Here is a 15,891-nt window from a genome sequence, read left to right as displayed (position 1 = left end):
ATGAGGTGGCCAATTCTTTATTTCGACTCAGGTCATGATCTCAGAGTCCTGGGATTGGGCCCCATGTCGGGCTCTGTGCTCAGTGGGTAGTCTGCTTGAGGATTCTCTCTCTTCCTCTCCCTCTGCTCCAAGTGTGCGTGCCCCCCCCCCCGCAAATAATTAAATCTTTTTAAAAAAATGACAAAAATGAGAGACAACTACAAAGGTGAATCACTGAAACAAGTAGTAGTTGGTAGAGCATAGGGTCTACTTCAAAGTGCTTACAATGAAAAACAAGTGCTTACAATGAAAAATAACTATTTCCAAAATAAGCAAAAAAAATTTTAGTGAGAAGAGTATCATTATTTTATACTTTTATTAAACCAGAAAGCAAACAGATAAGCAAGACAGATGGATTTTCATGAACTTCTGTATTCAACCTATTGCAATATGTTATTTGAAGTTAGTGAAGAAATCCAGCCTCATACAGGTAGTTGAAAAGAAAGGACCTCAGGGCGCCTGAGTGGCTCAGTTGGTTAAGCATCTGCCTTTGGCTCAGGACTTGATCGTGGGTTCCTGGGATCGAGCCCTATATCAGGCTCCCTGCTCAGTGGGGAGTCTGCTTCTCCCTCTCCCTCTGTGCCCTCTGGCTCTGACTCTTGCTGTTTCTCAAGTAAATAAAATCTTCAAAACAAAACAAAACCCTCAAAAACCTCTTAGGCTCCTCAAAAAGATCTTGGGGATGTAAAAAAAACTTGGGGAACTGCTGGATCAGGGAAATAAAGTCTAGTGCTGTGGTCTTTAGGTTATTTTTTGTTTGTTTGTTTTTTAAGATTTGATTTTTAAGTAATCTCAATACCCAACACAGGGCTCGAACTCACAACCCTGAGATCAGGGGTTGCACGTTCTACCAACTGAGCCAGCCAGGTACCCCTTTGGTCTTTAGGTCTTTTGACTCCAATTTTTAATGTTGCCATTTTTAGCTTAGTGACTATGTCTAGACCTGGGCTATCCAATATAGTAGCCACTCGTCACAGGTGAGTGTCGAGCAATTGAAATATGGGTAGTTGGAATTGAGATGTTAGTCTAAAATACATACTGGGTTTCAAACAGTAAGAAAAAAATGTAAGCTATCTCATTAATAATTTATATTGATTACATGTTGACCTGATACTATTTTAAATATATTATATAAAATATTAAGATGAATTGTATTCTTTTTTAGTAGCTACTAGGAAACTTAAAATTACATATGTGGCCTGCATTATATTTCTGTTGGACTGTGGCAATCTAGACAGTGTGAGGAATAGCTAATACACAGGTGTTTGTGGGGCAGGAGTTTGAGGAAAGACTTGGACTCTTCAAGTGCTTATAGCTAGAAAGCTTCCTATTAAGGATGAGTTGAAATGTCTTTGCTATGATTGTCCCATGAAATCCACATTTGTATTCTTTTTGTTTGCTCTGAAGTAAGAGGTGCTACTACTTGTTGGGTATGTTGTTTTACTTTATTCATTTACATTGGGTATGAAGATAATTTAGTTTCTATAGGCTTTGTCTTTAAGTGGTAGGCTTATACCCAACGATCAGTATGTTTTTTCATCTCCTTTGACTGTGAATCCTTTGGAGATAGATCCCACCTTCTGCCAACCACTGCCTGTTTCAGTGCTTCACATATGTAGTTGTCATTCGGTCTTTCTTTTTGCGTCATTTTATATTTTCATTCTAAAGATTGCAAACTAAAATTAGTGGTGTTTTAGCCTTGAGTAATTTGTACCTTTTGTCTTCTTTTATATCTGTTAACTTTTAATTTCTCTGAATGCACGTGCACAATTTGTTTTGTGTACATCTTAATTTTCAGTAGGGTGCCTGGATCTTGACTTTCTTGGCTCCTATTTAACAATGTAATATTGTTTTACTTTTATATGGTATTCTTGAGACATCTTACTAGTTTTTTTTATAACTTAACCAAGTAATATTATTTGTAAGTTATCATATTTCCTGCTCATGGATCCTTTTTTGGAGAATGTGTGATTGTTGTTGAAGGAGATACCTGAAATGGCAGCTTGCAGAAATAAAATAGTGAGTAGAAGATTATAAACTGTAGGAAGCCATTATGTCCCTTAACAAGAATGCAAGGACCAATGAAGCCAGGCTGTTTTTCTGAAGATAGCCACTATTATTGGCCATAAAATCATAAATCATGTAAATGGCTAAATAAATGAATCTTAACATAGAAAAAATATATAGCCAACAGCATCATACCAACAATGTTTGATTTCTTTAGATAGGATTAAAGTCTCTGAAATTGATGACCTTAGGATTTTCCAAATCGTCCCAACTCTGAGCCAGTTAAACTGGCAACCTCTAACAATGGGATGAAGCTCCTAAGGGCCCCCATTTATCTGTGTCCCTGAGCAGGTTCTCGCTCACTGTCAGCTGCGTTCTGGACTTGGGACTTGTTTGGCTAGTACCAGTGAGGCAGGGCTGCTCAGTTGACCAAGAAAACTTGGGCAGCCTTGTCCTGCAGGCTCTGTACCTCAGAAAGGACTAAAGCCTTTTGTGTATCTCTGAAACAGCAGCTACACTCTGACATAGCTAAATACCCACCTTGCTCATACCACATAGGAATTTCAGTGAATAATTGTTTGTGTTTTAATTATGGAAGAGGAATGTAAGACAGGAAGAGTGAAACGTGCCTTCCGAGAGTATTCCACGTGAAGTTGTTTGTCCCCCCGATGGCGGGTTCACTCACGACTAGCCAGATGGCAGTTGTGTTGTATTGGCATGGTGGCCATCAGCTTAGATTTTCTGGGACTATCCCACCTTTTCAAACACTCTCTCCCATGTGTCTTGATTTTTTTTTTTTTTTTTTTTTTTTTTTTAGAAAAACAACTTCTGCAAGCCACCCACCTTTCCCTCCCGCTATATGGATTAACTTCCTGGTTCCTGTCTAAGAGCAGCCCTCCATGTGGGTTCCTGATTCCATCCCCTTCCATCAACTCAGGAGCACTGTCGCAGAAATTCTTTTCTGTATCCTCAATCTTTCCCTTTCTACCACATCATTGTGATTAGCACACAAACTTGCTGTTATTTCTCCCCTCTTAAAGAGGGAGAAGAAACACTTAAAAATCCTTTCTCCGTCTCCCCTGTGCCCCTCCAGTCCAGTTTCATTTCTGTGCTCCCCTTCATAGCAGAACTACTTGAGAGAGTTGAAGGGTCTCGGGTCTCCAGTTCCTCCCTTTCCGTTGTCTTTCGAGCACTCCAGGCCACAGCAACTGCTGTCAAGGTCACCAAAGACCTCTGTGCTGTTGAATCCAGTTGTTTGGTTTGGTTTGGCTTTTTAAAGTCAAAAGCTGCCAATAGGTTTTTTTATCTGAAAAACTGTCATACCTGTCAGCATTTGATTTTTTTTTTTTTTGAGATTTATTTATTTTTAGAGTCCTCAAGCAGGTGTAGGGAGCAGAGGGAGAGGGACTCCCCATGCCTACTCCCCACTGAGTGCAGACCCTGAGATCGGGACCTGAGTGGAAACCAAGAGTTAGGGGTTTAACGGACTGAGCCACCAAGGTGCCCCAGCATTTGACTTCTTGAAATGACCCGCTTCCTTTGGCCTTTGGGACCCCCTCTTCTCTAGTCAGGCCTTCTCAGTCTCCCTTGCTGGTTTCTTCTCATCCTTAAGATCTAATGTGTTACCTCTTCGGATGGGTGGGGGGAAAGGGGAAACTCACGGAGTGGTTTAGTGATTTCGGAACATAAATTGTGGCACATGACACGAGAAAGGTGGAAAGAGTGCTTATCTTGAAGAGCCTAACCTAGCAGAAGTGTTCTCAGAGAAATGTCAAGCGGAAGTGGCTATAACAATTTCGTGTCTTAGAAAAGTCATCTTACATGTTGAAACTTTGTAATAAACTACTTTGGGTTATCTTAGATAGCCAATTCATTTGAAACAAGGAAGTTATGATTAGAATGTTTTCAGCTCTACTTAGTTGGTATTTATGTAAATATTTAATAAATAAAAATACATATAATAAAGTAGTTAACTGACTTATATCAGAATAGAGGTAGCAAATGGTTTTTTTTGTTTTTGTTTTCTTTTCCACTCTCAAATCTATGCACTTATTTCAGAGATGTTCTAGAAGCATTTTTGGAGGTGTGGGGAACATTATTCCTAGACCGATGTTAGGCATGGATATAGTATTTGATACTATTTGTTAACTTCAAACAGCTTGAACATTTATCTTCTTCACTAGATTTGCACCAAATGATTTTGTTTAAAAAGTTCATGAATGAATAAAAGAAACCATCTTCAAAAAATAAAACTATAAAAGAAAATACCAAAAGTTCTGAAGGCAGTTTCAAAATTGAAATTTCAAAAACCTTGTGAGCAATGGTAGCTTTAGTTGAATGAGTGGTTATAACTTTCCAAGTAATTTTCTTTGTAAAGAACAACATTCCTTGTTTTTGTGCTTTCAAGTGCGATGATGAAAAACAGTGGTGAGGTTGATTATTTTATAATCCACATCTTGAGGATCTAGAATCTGGTGTGTAACTCTGTAGGGGTTTTTTAAATCATTTATTCTTTTGGAGGAAACCGATAAATTGTATTTCACAGGTGGTTATGGAGCTACGGCTTTAAATATGAAACGTGATCCTTTACATATTAAAACCAAAGGAGAAGAATTTCCCCTGACCCTGGGTCGGGATGTCTCTGGTGTGGTAATGGAATGTGGACTCGAGGTGAAGTACTTCAAGCCCGGAGATGAGGTGAGTTAATTCCTTGTCTAAATATAGAGATTTCATTTTCCTTCTTTTGGAAGTGTATCCGTATTCTTGACTTTTTTTTTTTTTTTTTTCCCTTCAAGTATATTGAGCTTTGGCTAGAACCCTCATTTTCTTGGTTCTGTTGTTATATTTTTCACAAACAATTCCAAAGAGCTTGACTGTACTCGAGCTTTCTAAATCTAGTACTTAAGAATTGCAAGACTTTAAAATATGTAGGATTGGGACAATTTTTTTTTTCTTGAAGTCTTTAAATGGCAATTTCTACCTTATGGGTTAGATGGTTTTAAAATAGCTAAAGTTTGGTATAATCACCTGTCACTTGTCACTTTGAACTTTTATACCAAGAAATTAAAGTTGAGCTCATAATAATAGCTAACACTGTTCTAGTTGCTTTTCATAAAAGAACACATTTAATCCTTATGAGTTAAGTACAGTTAGGCGCAGTTTACAAGATGAGGAAGCCAAGCTGTAAAGAGGTCCCACAGCTAGTAAGTGCTAGAGCCAGAATTCAAGCCCCAGAGGCTGTGCTCTTACCAGTACTCTCAGTAGTCCGTAAATATGGTAGGATTTATTAGCATCTGCTTCCAGTGTGGTTTGACTTGATAAATTCAGAATCATACTAAGTACTACATTTATATTGTGTAAAAATAACTCTTTTGCTTGGCCTGTTGCTGACTTGTGCTTTTTCACAGAGTGGGGTCTGTACTGGGGAAAGCCCTCACACTGAGCTTTGGTCAGAAAATACGTTTCTAATGAAGTCGTGTGTTGCAGGTCTGGGCTGCAGTTCCTCCCTGGAAACAAGGCACGCTGTCGGAGTTTGTTGTAGTCAGTGGGAATGAGGTAACTCCCCAACTCCATGCTGAAATGCCATTAGAAAGGATAAACAAAGACTGACAAATATCTCTGAAATAACTGGTTGCTTTTCACATCGGGTTTGTGTTTTATGGGTAGGTTTGAAAGAACTAAGATAGAGAATAGGAACTTTCGAAATGAGTAAAAAAAGAAAAGTATTTGATGTCCTTTAGTAACACGGCCTGCCAAAGCGGCTCTTTGTCTCACGGAGCAGGGATTTGGAGTGAGATCTAGAAACCCTGCTGGGTTTCTCAGTTTTACCCAGAATAAGCAGTTGAAACCCAATATAGCAAATGGAGCATACCGGTTAATCATCAACAGAAGCATGGGAGTATCAGGCTTTTTCAAATAACTTTAAAAACAGTCTAATCAAATACAGTCAGGTGGCCTGACAATTTGAATAGAGAGAAAGGGGTTAACACTTGAGGAAATTGGCTACAGAAGGGAGGGCAGGAAGGGAAAAAGGGGTATTACTGAGATTAGAGAAAGGCTGGCAAGATTATCTTCCACTAAATGGGAGTAAAGGAAGCAGCTGATCTCAAAAACAAATTAGAATGTGTTTATGAGGGCTCAAGGTTTATTTGGATTTATTTCTGGGTATAGTCAGAACTAATGGGATTATTGAATGTGGTCTCTTTATGAAGAATTAAGCAGCTTTATCTGATAATGTAGCCTATAAAATATTACTGAACCTCTGTGAGGCAGGTTGAGTCATTAGAATATTCCTTAGGGATAATCCTGGAGTAGGATATGTAGTAAACACGGACCCTGGCAGAATGTTATAGACCTATCGATGAAAGTAGTTGGATTCCCATGCAGATAAATATACTTAATTGTGTTCATAGGTTTGCACGTCATTGCTTATTTTTCACTGTTGTCTTCAAATTTAGGTCTCTCTCAAGCCCAAATCACTCACTCATACCCAAGCTGCCTCTTTGCCATATGTAGCTCTCACAGCCTGGTCTGCCATAAACAAGGTTGGCGGCTTGAATGACAAGAATTGCACAGGAAAACGGTAAGTATTGAATGTGGCATCTAAACCTCCCTTCTTTTCTTCTGTAAGGTCTTTCTTTGCAGTAGACTTGTGAGAAGAGTATTAAAATTCAGACCACTTGCATGAGCAGAGTTGTGGTAACATTTAAAACAATCTCCAAAAAAACTCTATTTGTGTCAGTTTGTACTTTTTTTTTTTTTCTTTTTAAAGATTTATTTATTTTAGAGAGAGTGCCTGAGCTGGGGTTGGGGCTCGATCTTACAACCCGGAGATCATGACCTGAGCCGAAACCCAGAGTCGGAAGCTAACCGACTGAGCCACCCAGGCGCCCCCAGGTTGTACTTTCTTAACCTCATTGTGTTGATTCTTAGCCCAAGCAAATGGGAATTTTTAAATGGAAACATGTAGGTGAACGTCAGGAGTTGAACTTCGTGAAATAATACAAAATTTTGTATGTAAATTTCTGCAAAGAAGATCCATAGCTTTGAGATTCTTGAAGTTTTAAGCATCACCTTATACATTTTTTAAGGAATGATGTCAAGGTACAGGTGTTTTTTTTCCCTGCCTCTGCTAGGGTTTGCTCTCTGACTTGTAGATTTCTGTGAAGGCCAGATATAAAGGGACTGCAGAACACTGATGAATATTCTTGAGTTCTCTTAAGCTTAATGGTTGGCATCCTTTTTTATTTTTTTTAAAGATTTTATTTATTTATTTGACAGAGAGAGACAGCCAGCGAGAGAGGGAACACGAGTAGGGGGAGTGGGAGAGGAAGAAGCAGGCTCCCATCGGAGGAGCCTGATGCGGGGCTCGATCCTAGAACGCTGGGATCACGCCCTGAGCTGAAGGCAGACGCTTAATGACTGAGCCACCCAGGCGCCCCTGCTTGGCATCCTTTAGGTCACTTCTTGTGCTTCAAGGTCTTTACTGTTTGAGTCAGCCACAAGACAGTGAGTAGGAATGTCATAGATGTACTTGAGTCCGTATCCAGATTCTGCTGCTTTCTAGCTGGAGGGGCCCACCTCAGTCACTTCTCTTCTGTGAGTTTTGTTTTAAGGGTTAAATGAGAAAACACAAGTAAAACTAGTGGCACATGTTGTGGCCCATGGAAGCACTCAGTAAATGGTGGCTACTCTTATTAGCAGTGAGACCGTATTCTTCATATTTTAGAAAGTTGGCGTGATAGGGAAAACTGATTTTATTTTTTGGTGAGAAAGCTAGGTACCAAGAACCATTTAATGATTGTGATAAAGGAGAGAGATCTGTAGGTCAGTTTTTAATAAAACAAGTTTTTTGATTACTATGAATTAACACAGGTAAAATAACTATACTCTTGTGAAACCTTACACTTTTAATGTGTTGGACTATAAAGGCTTGAATTTAATGAAAGCTTAATAGCTGTGTTTCTGAAAACAGTGTGAAGATGATTCATCTAATGAGCTGCTACCCTTTGTTGTAGAATTCAAGACAAATATTTATTCTAAAGGTCAACCCTGTTTTATTTTTTAAGCTTTTGAAGTTACTGTTTAGGTCAACTACTTTGTTTAAATTAAATTAGTCTGGCTGCATAGCTTTTTCTAATGGTCTGTCTTTGTTAATAACCTTGCAAAATTCAGGGTTTTTATTTATTTATGTATTTACTTACTTTTTTAAAGATTTTATTTATTTGACACAGAGAGACAGCCAGCAAGAGAGGGAACACAAACAGGGGGAGTGGGAGAGGAAGAAGCAGGCTCCCAGCGGAAGAGCCTGATGCAGGGCTCGATCCCAGAACTCCGGGATCACGCCCTGAGCCCTTAAGCAGACGCTTAAGGACTGAGCCACCCAGGTGCCCCAAATTCAGGGTTTTTAGACCTTTGTTATTATTGTAGGCTCCGCATTGACATTGATGCTTTATTGTTTGGTTTTTCCTTAAAACATTAGACTTTCCATGCCTGCATGACCAACTCTGTATGCTATGGTTAGAAAGCTCTCATTCTTTTGGCCAGTTCAGGGCTCTCCAGGCATATTTGTTTTTAGTACCTAGAAGAAAACAATTTAGAAACCATTCTAGTTGTCTTTCCTCAGGTACATGGATCTGTGCCCCCATTTTATCGTTGGCCTTGTTTGTAAATCTTTGGTACTGTGTTGTTTTCTGTTTAAGCAATAATGGCCTGGAACTGGGGAAATAGAACCCATGGTCCTATTCTCTGCTGCTGACTCATCAGGTGACCCCGAGTATGCCATTTCTGGTCTCTCTGCAGTTTCCTCCAGGGTGCTGAGCGGAGGACAGTGTAGGTTGTTAGGGGAACTTTGAGAAGTGGAAAGTTTCATACTTCATAAGGCAATTACATAGTGTATTGAGTTAGGAATGTTTATTGACTTAGCCACATATTAACCAAACTGGAGTGAAATGCATTGTAAAGAGCCTCACTAGCTCATATCCTGAACCTCCTGCATTCTCACCTGACCTGCAGGATGCCTTTGCTCCAGTGGCAGTGAGAGCTTTGGCCCATGGTGCTATAGGAAATCTGTTTCCTGAAGTTATTGCACATGGGTGGTAATAATGGCCTACCTCTCCCAATTCCTTATTTGCGGGGAAACAAATGAGAGGTGTGAGCACCTTAAAATACTATAAAAAAATTTTTTACATGAAGAAATTATGACTAAAGTGGGACTTTATTATGTGTAAACTCAGAGGTTCCAGTGTCCAAAGTGGCTTTTTTCAGTTTGCTCCACCATCCACCATGAATAGTCATTTTTTGGTTTCTCTAAGGCATAATTATTCTCTTTCTATTAGCTGTTGACATTAAGGCGTGTTTTAGTCTGCAATAAAGCAGGTCAGTGTTTGTTAACAAGGGCTAATAGTCTGTTTTTCTAACTAGTTAATTAAAAAAAAAAACCATCAGCACCTTGGAAGATTTTACAGGATTTCTGTATAACAAACAGCTTTTTCAAATTAAAGCTTTCTAAGGTAAGGGTTCAATGTGTTTACTTTTTCCTTTTTTGTTATATAATAGTATTTCTGCAATAACTGAGTATCTGTTAACCGAGGTGATAGTTTAATATTGATGTCACATAATATGTCACTTTTGCTCACACATTGATATCACTAGAAATGTCAGATAAAATGATTTTTTTTCTTACCAGCCCATCCATAGTTTCTTCATGATTTATTAAGTTGGAAAACATAGATAACCTAGGGCTCTCAAGATGATAGAAATGTTTTAAAAAGTGGTTACACCAGGTATTTTTTTGAAAGCAGTTTAGTCTGATGGTTATATTTATTGGTAGTGTCATGGTACATCTTGAATATTTCATGATCTACCTGAAATTCATCTTTTACTGGGAAAATTGTACTTCACTCTGACAGAAGTATTAGAAAGTGTTAGAAATTGAACCATTCCTCTTCCACAAAATAAATTTCATTTTCAAATAGTATGTACTTGAAACTCAGTGCAGTGAATTTAGAGATGCTTTTCACTGTTTCTTATTTGAGATTAGGCTTTATGACAGTAAATTTTTGTCACGTAATTGTAAATTGGATGTCTGATTAATTCTAATTAATTAGACAGGCTCCAACTTGAAACCATTAGGTTTCCCGCCCTCCCACAACCTCTGTGCTTACGCGGTAATTATTAATACAGCTTCATTGCTTCAGTTGCCTTCTGCCTGTTCTGTACCCCACCACCCACCTGTTTCTCCGCACTCTCTGCTCCCACTGCCCCTGTGGACTTCGGGTTTTCTTTTGCACTTGACTGGGTGGTATGGTTAGAGGGGTAAGGGGAAGAAGAAAGAAACCTCAGCCGCTTACTTGCTTCAAGAAAATCCCGTGGCTGGGAGGAAGAAGAGAGGGAGGGTGGAGGCTCTGGCCAGTGTGATGCAAATGAGTCTTGCCACCGCTTCTGGACCTATTTTGCTGGGGCCCCAGAAGGGCTCAGTTCAAGGAATAGTAGGAAGCTCTTTCCTGGCACTTTGTGGTTTACAGACCAGCTCTCTGGGTGACTACGGTACTATCTTGTAAAGCTCAGAAGCCCTCTGCTCTTCGGGGCACTGTAACTTAGCCTCCAGCCTTGCCAGTGAGCCAAGGTGTCCCCCCCCCCCCCCCACTCCAGCCCCCAGCCCCCTGGGGTCATAGCTGACTAAGTGGCCAACCCTGTGATCTTTTTTCACTTCTTAGCATTTCACCTCTCTGAAGTATCTGGCGCTGCTGACCACTTCCTTAAGACTCACTTTTTCCATGGCTTCAGGATACCAGACTCCTTTAGTTTTCCTGCCTTTTTGACCATCTCTTGTAACTTTTAGAGGACCGTCTCTTTCTCCAGCCCTTAACTGTTGCTGTTCTCCCTGTGTCCAGTCACTCCATCATGGCTCTCTGTCTGCCAGAGGTCTGTCACCTGCTCCCAGCTTCTGTTCCTATTATGGTAGCTTGCAGATCTGTTTCTCGCCGTAGCCTCTCTGCTGAGTTTCAGTTAGATATCCCTCCATGTTTGAGACTCCACTGGTGCATGACAAGACTGCCTGCCTGCCACGCCGAGTCCGCCTCTGGAGTGCCAACGTCCATTAACTCGCCAACGTCCATTAACTGGCATTTCCCTTCAGCCAAAACCTGACACTGTTTCCAGACCCTGCTGCCTCCCCCTCTACAGCACAACTCCTTGCCCGCTAAGAAGTTGGTTGTCAAACTGGGGAAAATGTCTTCCAAGTTCTTTTAATATGGGGGCTGTAAGATTTCAAGGCATTTCCAGTTCTCTTCTGCAGTGAATAGGCCTAAAATACTTTTGCATTTGAATTGACAACCCTCATTTCTAGTTTGTGGTTGATGTGCTGGTGTCAGATGACAAAAATAATACCCCCTAGTGATGCGTTTATCCTTTACTCGAGGGAAAAGCACAAGCACGCATAGATTGCGGAGCACAGTGCCTCACGAGCAGGGGAGCACTCTTCCTGAGGGATTTTGGGCAAGAGCGAGTTTTACAGAGCATTAGAAGAGGCAGCACGGAAATGGCATGATTGCCTAGGAGGTCAGTGATTTCCTTATAAGGCTAGCAGGGCCCGTTTTCTAGGGTAAGGGAAGCTGGCTAAAGCTGAGTTGGAGGATTGTGATTGGTGTTAGGTTTCCTCAGCCGCGATGCGTTCTTTGTAAGGGCAGAATGACTTAGGTTTAGATTTATGGCGTGGGCCAGGCCACTGGGGTAGCCTCCATTTTGTGGGTCCTGATCTACGAATTAACTTTACTAGTGGTGTGTTGTAAGTTTTTACGTGTCTCGTAATTGGAAGAATTTTCTGCCGATGAACTTCTGGTTCTGTATATCTCAAACCTTGTTTAACCATTTTTCTTCTTCACTACTTGTATAATCTAGTGCTAGGTACCATGGTACTTATGCTAATAAGACAGTAATTTCTTGATACTTTGTTGTGTCAATTTAGTGGGAAGTAGGAATATTCCTGGAAGGCATTCTTAAGCCAGGACAGCCTGCAATAATGTAACTCTACTCACAAAGGACTATGAACCACATCAGTATTTTCCGCTAAACCCACAGCATTTGTATTTCCAAATCTGCTTCCCTCCCACCAAATCTAGTGTTACTTGTCATGAGAGGAAGATAATGGAGGGTGTAGAAATGGAAAGAGACAGAAATTTTAAGTGATTGTGGTTAATAGGGAAGGAAAAATCATTTTCCCTCTACCTTTCTGAATTCTCCACTGAAACCTCTGTAATAAAAGATTGATGAGAAAAAACAGAAGTGTATTAACATGTATACCTCAGGCATGTGAGATACCTGGGGGAAAATGAGGCACTCAAATGGGTAGCTTAGAATTCAGGCTAACATACCATCTTTAGCTGAAGACAAAAGAGGAGGAAGAGGTGGGGAAGGCCAGTTGTGAAGAGGTTACCAGGAAATGCATGGTAAAATTTTTACAGATTTAAGTTGGTGCCTTTTCCACCGATAAGGGTCTAAAGTTATCTCCTGGGATTAACCTTTGTCTTTCCTGGTAGCTAGGAGAGAAAGTACGCCTTCATCAATTTATGTCCTTCTTTTAGGCTAAAGAGGAAGGGTAGAGCACTTTCTTGTATCTGCTTCTTCTTAGCTGCCTTCAGCTCAAAATAATCCTTATGCCAAAGTGGTATATTTTGGGGCAGCATATTCTGCCATCCTTCATTAGCATATCTTTTGCAGATTTTACAAAAATCTATGTTCACGCAAGTATTTTGCTAGGGTTCCTCTCAGGGCCTTATGTAAGTAAAGGGCTTGGAGCTTAAGCTTCATTGGCTCTGTAGGGAAGGAAAATATGGTTTTCCTCTACTCTTCTAAATTCTTACCTGGGTCCCCTGTAACAAAAGACAGATTAAAAAGGCAAAAGCACACACATTTATTTAATATGAGTCTTATGTGACCCCGGGGAGACCTTCATAAGAAAATGAGGATCTGAAGAAGTGGTTAAGCCTGAGTGTTTTTATGCTGTGTTTGATGAAGAGTGAAGAGTCTTAAAAAAAAGGGGGGGGGGTGATACATCAGAGGGTATGAGCTAAGCATAGTCAACTGGGAAGTTTAGCAAGGCCTGTTCATTCAGATTTCTCGCTGTATTCTGTCTTGGAGACAGGATGTCCCTGTCTTCCAGGTATAGGAGCACACCTCTTATGTGAGGGTCTTAGGACCTGCTTCAGGGATGAAGGTCAGGGAGTCCTTCCTGTACACACTGTTTCTCAACTTCCTTTAGGTTAAAATATTCAGTATGCCAAGGTGCCATGTTTTGGGGTGGTGTGTCCTGAACCCTGTCGGCTTCGTGGTGAATCTGACTATGCTCCTTCTGTCTCTTACCCCTCCTGTTATTGCTATCATAAACATTCCATCCTCTGTCTTCCTTTCTTTTCTCTGTTCTACACCAGATTGAAGGAACTGGTGATTCGATACGGTTCCCACTGCGTGTCTGTTTAGGGAGATGTGTTCCCAGTACTCCTGGTTAAAATTCTGAATTTCGTTTCCCACAGAATAATTGTTATACTGTGTATGAGGTTCTTGGTCCATTATGGGTTAACTAAACCTTAATAAATGGCTACCCTGGGCACTGAGCCAACGTATATAAATAGCTTTGTTTTCATGGGAAAATGTGTTTAAAGTTCCAAACAACTAATTCACACATGAACTCTCCTGCAAATTGGGGAATGTCTACATGAATTACAGAGGCTTAGAAGGGGACACACAAATCCGGGCTATCTCGGCCAAGTGTGGTTGATTTGTTTTGTAGTTCTGGTCTACTTGTTCAGATTAAGTTTCTCACTCACTTTAGGGAGTAAACTTAGCATATTATGTTGTATTTTGCTATCTTTCACCCCCCCTTTTTCCCCAAATTTAAAAGTGGTTTGAGAAATTAAAAAATGAAATTATAGATTTTCAGCAGCATCCTTAGTTTTTAAAGACCATTTATTTCTACTTATGGAAGAGTTAACCAGATTTAACTCATCTTTGTTTCTGAGCCATTAGGACTTTTTTTTTTTTTTTTTTTAAGTTTTGTTTGTTTGAGAGAGAGAGTGTGTGCACAAGTAGGGGGGAGGGATAGAAGGAGATGGAGAAGCAGACTCCCTGCTGAGCATGGAGCATGACTTGGGGTTCAGTCCTAGGACCCCGGGATCATGACCTGAGCTGAAGGCAGACACTTAACGAACTGAGCCACTCAGGTGTCCCTTCCATTAGGACTTTAAAGGTACTCTAATCTTGCGACGTGGCTTTTTTCCTCCCACAAGTACATGGTCTGGGGGGAATCATGAAGGTCATATACTTCTATGTTAGAAAGATAGGGAAAGTATATAGAAGCTTAAATAAGATTGAAAATGCCAAGTTTTCTTTTTTACTGACTCCTAGGGTGATCCTCATTTCACAGGAGATGAAAATGAGGCCTGCAGTTAGAGTTGGGACTAGAACCCAGGTCTCTAGATCCCCAACCCTGGCATTCTGCTTTCTGGGGAGAGGCCAGGATATAGAAATTTGAAAGATAATTCCTTACTTCTGGATCTCAAGCTGTTTTGTAGTAGGTTTCATATATTTTTTATTTGCAAGGCAGTCAGGGTGTTGATGCCTAACTCTTACGGCTGGAATACTGACAGTGTGATTGTAGAGGGACTTAGGTGCCCAAATAAGAAGTAAAAAGTGACCCAGTCATGGAAAAGAAGCCACCACTGAGTTAGTACCTTAATGTATGTTTTGGCAGAATTGACAGATTGGGCAGAAGTGACAGAAAATCAGATTATAAGGTCTCAGAATTCATACTTTCTCCCATATTTTTTATATCTGCCACAGTCCACATCTCACTGATTTCAAAAAGAGCTCCACATGTGAACTTAGGGAGAAACGTGATTAAAAAGCTTGGCAATTTTGAATTACAGTGATTTTTCCAAATAGAGTATTTCCTGGGCACTCGCTCTATACAATAAGCAATATTTTTCACTCTAGCAAATAGACTTCTACTTCAACGAGGCTTGAATATACAGTGTGACCATTATAGCAAGCTGGGTAGAAAGTATTTCCACTGTATAGCACTTCAGTGAAGGGCCACTGGGGGTAAGCAACAGCCGCTATTTTCCCTCTGTGTTGAGAGTGCTTTGAAGAGTGCAAGAATAGTTGAGCCACAGGACTTCAACCCATGGAGGACTAACCCACCTATTGCTGGCTTGAAAATTCGTTTTGCCTGCTGTCCTTTTTTGGGACTTTCTTTGAAGACAAGTGCAGGCCCTGGTTGAATCTGCACAAAAGATGGAGTTTGCAGGACCAGAGAAGGACGCGTCTCCAGGTCTTCTTTACAAGCTGACTGTATGTGGTACTTCAGTGGGCCTGCTTCTCACCCGTTTTGCACTTGGGGCCGCCATCAAGTGGCGACAGGAGGAACTGAAGCTGCCATTGTAGACCTGCCCCTGCCAAGCACTGCTCTGAAACAACAGTTTTGCTTTTTTATTTGGAGGAATAAGGCTGCTTTGGATCAAGAGTTGTGGGAGAGCGATGAAGTGACAGTAATAAGGTTGGAGATATATCTGGCGGTTGGACCCGTAAGCAGCCATCCTATTTGGTACCCTCTTGACCCAGCCTTCCAAGGGAGAGAAGTAGAAATGAATTTCAAGCTTTCCTTCATTGGAGGGAATTTTAATGCAATCTTTCAAATAGCCGGGTGATTTCCTCACTCGAGGTAGTAGCAGTTGTTGTCTTGATTGCAGGACATAGTGCTGGTTCGGATGACTTTTAAAGTCAAGAAACATCAGCCATCTGCTACATGCAGGGTAGTATGCCTAGTCCTGGGCCTAATAGGAGGTCTCT

General features: G+C 40.6%; 1 protein-coding gene across 7 annotated transcripts in view; it reads left to right on the top strand.

Annotated features, from left to right (window-relative positions):
• The window catches only part of RTN4IP1 (reticulon 4 interacting protein 1), a 51,845-nt gene that overhangs the window by 2,437 nt on the left and 33,517 nt on the right, over positions 1–15,891 (top strand). For 4 of the 7 annotated variants that reach the window (XM_045806965.2, XM_045806966.2, XM_045806967.2 and 1 more), the window contains 4 exons: positions 2,864–2,947; positions 4,592–4,743; positions 5,533–5,601; positions 6,504–6,628. In XM_045806965.2, the coding sequence (XP_045662921.2) occupies positions 2,864–2,947; positions 4,592–4,743; positions 5,533–5,601; positions 6,504–6,628 (430 nt within the window). The remainder of the gene's footprint in view (positions 1–2,863; positions 2,948–4,591; positions 4,744–5,532; positions 5,602–6,503; positions 6,629–15,891) is intronic. The other 3 variants (XM_087865353.1, XM_087865354.1, XM_045806968.2) reach the window with 1 other exon arrangement.

The sequence above is a fragment of the Ursus americanus genome, chromosome 11 (genome assembly GCF_024610735.1).
Source record: "Ursus americanus isolate L20-20 chromosome 11, mUrsAme1.1.p, whole genome shotgun sequence".
Taxonomy (NCBI): domain Eukaryota; kingdom Metazoa; phylum Chordata; class Mammalia; order Carnivora; family Ursidae; genus Ursus; species Ursus americanus.
The sequence above is the reverse complement of the archived record's forward strand: the minus strand, read 5'-3'. Positions and strand labels throughout refer to the sequence as shown.